The sequence below is a fragment of the Seriola lalandi genome, unplaced genomic scaffold, assembly GCF_002814215.2.
Source record: "Seriola lalandi dorsalis isolate HSWRI2012SDOR001 ecotype SW California unplaced genomic scaffold, Sedor1 jcf7180002054939, whole genome shotgun sequence".
Lineage (NCBI taxonomy): Eukaryota > Metazoa > Chordata > Actinopteri > Carangiformes > Carangidae > Seriola > Seriola lalandi.
In genome coordinates, this window is record NW_019525659.1 from 1,585,281 (window position 1) to 1,592,706 (window position 7,426).

At 39.9% G+C, this 7,426-nt stretch overlaps 1 protein-coding gene across 2 annotated transcripts in view; it reads left to right on the forward strand.

The window, feature by feature from the left end:
* dennd1a (DENN/MADD domain containing 1A) overlaps positions 1–7,426 on the forward strand; it is a 28,506-nt gene that overhangs the window by 7,535 nt on the left and 13,545 nt on the right. For both annotated transcript variants that reach the window (XM_023397891.2, XM_023397893.2), the window contains exons 3-10: positions 1,287–1,330; positions 1,566–1,615; positions 2,174–2,293; positions 3,178–3,247; positions 4,222–4,302; positions 5,243–5,296; positions 6,072–6,182; positions 7,267–7,367. In XM_023397891.2, the coding sequence (XP_023253659.1) occupies positions 1,287–1,330; positions 1,566–1,615; positions 2,174–2,293; positions 3,178–3,247; positions 4,222–4,302; positions 5,243–5,296; positions 6,072–6,182; positions 7,267–7,367 (631 nt within the window). The remainder of the gene's footprint in view (positions 1–1,286; positions 1,331–1,565; positions 1,616–2,173; positions 2,294–3,177; positions 3,248–4,221; positions 4,303–5,242; positions 5,297–6,071; positions 6,183–7,266; positions 7,368–7,426) is intronic.

The window sequence follows — 7,426 nt, forward strand, 5'->3', positions numbered from 1 at the left end:
GAGTCTGGCTCCAGCAGTGAGTCAGTCCCCATAGACTCCCATGTTAAAATGTCCAACTTTACAGCACAAATAACATGTTTACAGCCTGGTACAAAAACAGTTTTGGTCTCGAGATTTAATTTCCTCCTTCATGACACCTGTTTATATAACTCACCTGTTTACATTTTATTAACGCTTAAAGTTATGGAGAATTGAGGGCGGGCCGCTTTGAGTGACAGGTGGTAGAGCGTATGCAATGAAGTCTCGGCTTCACCCACACCCCACATCTTTGACCATTTTTGGATTACACCCATCTTTATTTAGAGTCTATGGTCGTAGCGCCCCACTGTGCCACTGCTTAGGCAAAATGTTTGTCCTGCCACAACTCCCATGAGCACCCTGTGCTGTAGTTGGGATTCAGCCTGGGCCACTGCTTCCTCTGCTTTCCTGTGAGACTTCCAGGTTAGAGGCCCTGTACTGGAGCACTCCTCTCATACTGGCCAGCATGAAGCCTGAGTTTGGTCTGGTGGCTGCAGAGGGTCATGTTACTGAGACTAGATTACGTCCAGTCACTGGTGCTAGTTGCTGACCCTCCTCTTGAATCTCTCCACTGTACTTAATGGGACTTCCTGATCCCTCCTGAACAACGCTGGTATCCTTCAGATTGAGGTTTAATCAGGCTGATTAATTAATGATCAGAACTTCATTTATTGTTTTTATGCCTCAGCACCAGCAACAGTCAGAGCCGGAGGCATATTGTTTTTAGGTTGTCCCTTCGTATGTCCCATTCTCGTGTACACAATATCTCAGTAACGACTTGATGGAACTTCTCTAAATTTGATATAAACGTTCACCTGGACTCAAGGACGAACTGATTAGACTTTGGTGGTGTCAGTGTGACCTCAAAAAACTACGGTGGCCCTGAGAGCTCAACACACTGCAACCTAAGAAAACACATCAAGTTCATCATTTCTTAGTGTCCCCTAGAAACACTGCGTTGTGTTGTAGGACTGAATGTACAGCGTGTTTGTTTTCTGAATTTGAGCTCTCAGGGCCACGGTACAAAACACTTTTTAGTCATTGCTCAAGACTTCACAGCATTTATAACAAAATTTCACACAAATGTTTCATATTGTATAAGCAGGATGTAACCTGAAACTAGTCTTACTGGAGGAGGCAGAAAACCATGAGGAGGTGATTCTAGTTTTTCTTGAACCTGTCTGTCTGGATATGAATTTTGATTGAATGTGTTCTGTTAGATCCTAGTCACTTGTACACCCTCACTTCATGTCTGTCATTTCTAACAGAGCCGGAGGTGCGGAGGCAGTTCCCTGAAGACTACACAGACCAGGTGTGGAATACAGTACTTCCTTTTACCTTTTCTTTTCCTCACAGCTGATTTGTAATTCTTCAGCCTGTAGCACCGCCACATAACGTAAACAGGGTAGTAGTTCTTTCTGTATACAGGCCTAACACTAACCAGTGTATGATGTGTACACTCTTTTATTTATGTTACAAATGGAAGTGCATTCCATGATAATTCATGTAACTACTGTTCTTTATTAACCTTCATCTGTTTCCCACAGGAAACTCTTCAGACTGTGCCCAAGTTCTGTTTCCCCTTCAGCATGGACAGGTACACACACACACTACTTGTAGTGACAGTGTCTTAAAAGGCACACCATCATTTGTTATACTGATGCACATTTGGAGGTTTTAAAACTCATCTTTCATACAACAGTAGGTCAGATATGTTGCCAGGTGAGTGGCAGATGCTGTGAGATGCCATAAATATTGAGCTGTGTAGTTTGTCAGTGTCACATCCCCACTGTGGCACCAGAGTGGTGTGGGTGAGGAAAGAGCCTCAGAGTTCCTCAGTGTTTCACTGCACTCTGTCCTTCCATCCAGTCACAGAGAAAGCTGCCTCTGCCACAGTGGTTAGTTGACAATGAAAAATCAATTAACAGTAATCAATTAACCCAAGTCTACTGGGTGACACCAGAGTAAATATGGACACACACTATCAGTCTGCAGATCCTCAGTAAATCAAACTTCAGTTTCTGATTTTCAAGAGCTCCTAGCTGTCCTCTACAAATAGGACAGAACCTGCTGGTCTGCAGGGCTGTGATTAAAAGTTTGTCCTCTCCCTCTCTCTCTCTCTCTCTCTGCCTTCTGAACCTCTCTCTCCCTGCAGCCTGACAGTCAACCAGGTCGGACAGAACTTCACTTTTGTCTTGACTGACATTGAGAGCAAACAGAGATTTGGTTTCTGTCGCCTGTCCTCAGGTGCACACACCTGCTACTGCATTCTCAGGTGAGTGTGTGTGTGTGTGTGTGTGTGTGTGTGTGTGTGTGTGTGTGTGTGTGTGTGTGTGTGTGTGTGTGCGTGTGCGCGTGTATGTGAGATCATAGCAAAATGTGGTCCTAGAGAGACCTTTATAGCAGGAAGTACCACAGAGGTGGTTTTGAGAACTTGGCGGATGTCTGTCTGTCTTTCTTTCTTTCTTTCTTTCTTTCTTTCTTTCTTTCTTTCTTTCTTTCTTTTTCTTTCCTTCTGTGGACAGACTCTTGTCACCACAATAGCATAACAACAAGATACAGTCACTAACTTCTCAGGTGTGTAGTTGGGCTGGGTTCAAAGATGGATGTGGTCCAAGCAAGGGCACCAGGGTTATGGGTGTTGGAAGTAGAGTTGCTGGTGTTGAGACCAAAAGAATTCATGATAACGATATTATTGCCATATCTATAGAAGATTTTTAAAACAGGAAATGGAAATCGAAGTTGAAATCACGGCGAGTGAAAAGGAAACCAGATGAACTGATAAACAAAAGATACGCAAGGTCAAACATCTCCCTAGCTGGAAGTAAGGAAGGGGCCATTGACCCCGCCCTACTTTGTGCCACATGCCACACTCATGCATGCGTGAGTGTGTGTGTCTTTGTTTCACAAGTAGAGAAAGTAGCAGAGATGGAGCCTTTTACAGCGTTAGGATTTTAAAGTGAAACAGTAACTCTCATGAGCTCGTTAAAGGAACCAATCACTCCTCTAACGACCAGTTTACCAGATAAATGTCTCAGATTCTGGGTTTAGAGTGAAGGCTGACTACAGTTCTGAAGATGTCAGATTTAACAGATGTGCCATTAGTCACAATGTGATGTTACGCTTTGTAAAAGTACAAACTCTTTCTTGTTCTCTCAGCTACCTGCCCTGGTTTGAAGTCTTCTACAAGCTGCTTAATATCCTGGCAGATTACACTATCAAAGGCCAGGTGAGTGAGGGCGGGCGACTCCTCTCGTTTTGTGTCATATCAGATTTCTAGACTTCAGTCTGTTGGTTGGTTTGTTGACCGATTACTGAACTCAACATGCAAGTGTTTGTCAGCTCTCATCAGCATTTTGCTTTTGAGCTAAATTTCAACTTTTCTTTCTGTTTCTGTGAATTTAATTTGCTCCAGAGTTTCCCCTGTTTTGTCAAGTTGGCTTCAGACATGGAGAACTAGAGCAGACTGCTAATTTCTGTTTAAATTAAACTCGGGTGATATTCAAAATTTAATATCTTGATACAATCCAGCCCAAATATTGTGATATATCATGTAATTTTATCCTACAGTATATTGTTTATCTTTTGTATTTTATGTGAAAAATATAATTATAACACACAATTAACACATATGATGGCCAAGGGGTGGGTTTTTCAAAAAACTTTATCTACAATTTCATTGTATTATTGTATTTCATGTTTCAGGTATAAGCAATGCTGCCACTAAACAGAAGTTATTTATGTCACAAGGTTTAAATGTACAGTAAGTAAAGCAGTGAAATGAGGGTTGGACTCAGACAGACTGAGCTAAACAAAAAACAAAAACACATGGCAGGAAATATCGCAATATTCAATATAATGGAATATTGGACAAGCCTAGTTTTAATTGATATATTTATAACACTGATAAAGTACACATATAAGCCATTTTCAAATGTATCTGTGGGAGTGTGGACAGATATCTGAATGTTAATGTCAGTGTTTATGCTTCTTCACAAACATAAGCTGACACAGCAGAATATCAGTCACACTGCTGTGTGATGATAACATGACTGAGAGATGTCTGGAATGACTTTGCAGTAATTATTCTGTGCAAACTGCAGCTTGTCATTGTGTTTATGTTGGAGTTATGTAGAGTGAAGTTTGTGTGTCTTGCATGAAAACGTGACTGTGTGTGTATTTTGGCTTTACCATATCCTTCAGGAAAGCCAGTGGCAGGAGCTCCTGTTATCACTACATGAGCTCCCCATCCCTGAGCCGGGGGTCCCGGTTCATCTTGGTGTGGTGAGTCTGACTCCAGCTGAGTTCACTTTAAGCTAGAGGCACTGCAAGAGTCTGTTTTCCTCCCATAGAAAAATGATAATGTACTGATGGTTGAATCACTTCTTCAACATCAGAAACTTGATGACATTTTTAGCTTTAAAGTACAAACTGCGACCAAAATAGATGAGGTTTTCAAACTGTGAGGTGCAGCTCCACCCAGCTAATTGTTGTAGCTAAGAGCTGATTTGGCTGCTCACCAACAGTTGGAACTGCTGCAGTGGCTGTTTCACACAGCTCATAGAGGATAAAAGCTGCTTTAAAACCCTGCATCAACCAGATACATACATACTTATAGATTCAGAGTGACTTACACTTCCAAGGAAATCATTGTCACAGATGTCCATCATGAATCAATGTCCATAAATCTGCTTAGAATTCACAGAAAAAGACGACAGTGACAGTTGTCTGTACATCCATGGGTGCACTGCAAACAGGAGCTGCTAATAGCTAAATCAGCTACTGTTTCTGTGCCAGTTCATAATATGAACAAATATAGGCTAAAAAAGTGGGGCCCACATCTACAGTAACTTACTGACTCCACAGCGGCATTATACTTCCTGTTAACGTTCCACAATCCTCATCATCCTGTGAACTGTAGTTCCAAGACTTAGAGCATGATTATCCCCAAAATAAGACAATAGTAAGACGAATAATACGAGTGCCAAATCCATTAAAATATTACATTTCTTTTGTGTTGTACTGTCAATAATTTGTTTGTCATAGTAAGATTCGTGTTATGTTAGAAACTGGCCGCTTTATACAATGTGTTTCTGACCACATTGATGAAAGTATTGTTATAGTATAGTATAGCAAATTGTCACACTTTAAGGTGGAATGAAAGGCCGCACATCAGACAGTCTGTCCTGAATGTCATTCATACTGCTGACTCTCTTTATTCCAGCATTCCTTCTTCACTGTGCCTGACACGAGGGAACTCCCCAGCATACCTGAGAACGTGAGTGTTGGTTATTTCTCTCTTGCCCTTTGTTTGATTTCATCACTTCCTGACGGACGCAACTCTGATACGATGCTGAAAGATGTTGCAGTCACACCTCTGAACTTCCTTATATTTGACTGAGGAGAAACTCACCGTTCTTTTTTTTTTTTTTTTTTTTTTTAACTGTCCATCATTAGTGCAGCTACATTCAAAACCAAAAATCTTGCAAGTTTATTTTTGTGAAGCTAAATATTTACGAGCTAAGATACTGTGACACATACTGGAGGAGTGTGAATGGATGTGTCTGGTGTCAAAGAGCACAGTGTTAGTCTTCATCCAGTGGGAGGGCTGGTTTAAAATGTAGATTATTGATAAACCTACAGTGTTCAGACTTTTGACTGATTTTCACAGAAACATGTGTAAGAGCACAAAATGAATAAATACATGACAATATTAGATCAGATATCAAATGGGACTTTTTAAAAATGATGAACCATTAAGTCTGATCTAGAGTTACCATATCATTTTCTAAAGTTATCATTTTAACCTGGTGAATATTAATAATGAGATAAAGAGTCATACATTTGACCTATTATGAGAACTATAATTGTACTTTTCCTAACTTGCAGCCCTGTTATAAACATGATGCATTACTGTTGTAAACTGTTCTGTGTAATACTGAGTCTTATGATCTGAACCAGTTGATACTGTTCATGCTGAATTGAGGTTCTGCTGGTCTTCACCTTCACAACTAACTCACCTGTTTCTCTCCTCTTGTGTTTGACCCCTGCAGAGAAACCTAACAGAGTACTTTGTAGCAGTAGATGTCAATAACATGCTTCATCTGTACGCTAGTATGCTTTATGAACGTCGAATCCTCATCTGCTGTAGCAAACTAAGCACTGTAAGTAGAGTCCACTTCCTCTTCCTTCTCTCCTCTACAGCTCTGTCCATGTTGGTCTCTTAAATAAGTAGGTTTATTAGAAAATACAGTTAACAGGACTACACATTTACCCCGTGACCTCCCTGAAAAGAGTTTAGAAAATGTTTTGTCATGTTTAGACTTGAAGGTCGGGGTGAGTAAATCCCAGAGTTGGAAGTTTTATAAAAACTGAAGTCAGTAAACAGTATATCTATTGATATGTGGGACAATATCCAAATATAAATGAGTGATAGGCTTTACAGTTTTTGTTAGAAACGTGAAGATATTTTGTGGTTTATGTAGTTTTATGTCACTGTGTTTAGTGAAGGGATTGATGTCATAGTTGCTCTATCATCATAACCAATGAGCAATTTAATGGACAATAGAACCATTGTCCACTTTAAGTGGGTCAGTTTCTATTTATCCGTTCAAATAAAATGAAAGATAATTAACCAAAAATGCAACGTTATTTATTAAATGTGGATACTCGCATATGAAAAGCTGCAAAAGTATGAAGAGGCCTATACAGTGATTTATTCTGCACATTAGTTGTAACAGTAATGTGTTATGTACAGTACACTTTTTCTTTTTGTCAACTTCACAGCATCAGTGAGAGTTTACTGCAGAGCCCAGAAAGTGTCACGGAGAGAAAGAAACACAAACTCATCTTTATTTATTTGGTGCTTTTGAATTCAAATTTATACACAGGAACAGAACACAGCATGAAACATATTAACACATGGAACATTTTGCATCATGACTGTATGTAGAAGAGTGAGGAAGTGTATGAATGTAGGAACTGAAAAATAAATATGAAGAAGTGAACTGAAGAAAATAAATGATTTTCTCTCTGTGACGCCTGCTGGGCTCCATAGTTTGTGATAAAGTCTGATATAATGGAAATGAATTTTGTAATAACGTACACTAACACATTTCATTGTATATACGTATATCATAATATTTTGTTGATGTAGGTTTTTATTCTGATCATTTTATTTAAACTGTTGAAATAACTGCATATATAAAATCTAACCTCACACATCTTGTATTTGATGTTTGTCCACAGTTAACAGCTTGTGTCCATGGGTCTGCAGCCATGTTGTATCCAATGCACTGGCAACATGTTTACATTCCTGTCCTGCCTCAGCATCTCTTAGACTACTGCTGGTGAGTCCGCTGTCCAACGCTGTACACACACACAGCACATCTGCACATCTGCACATCTG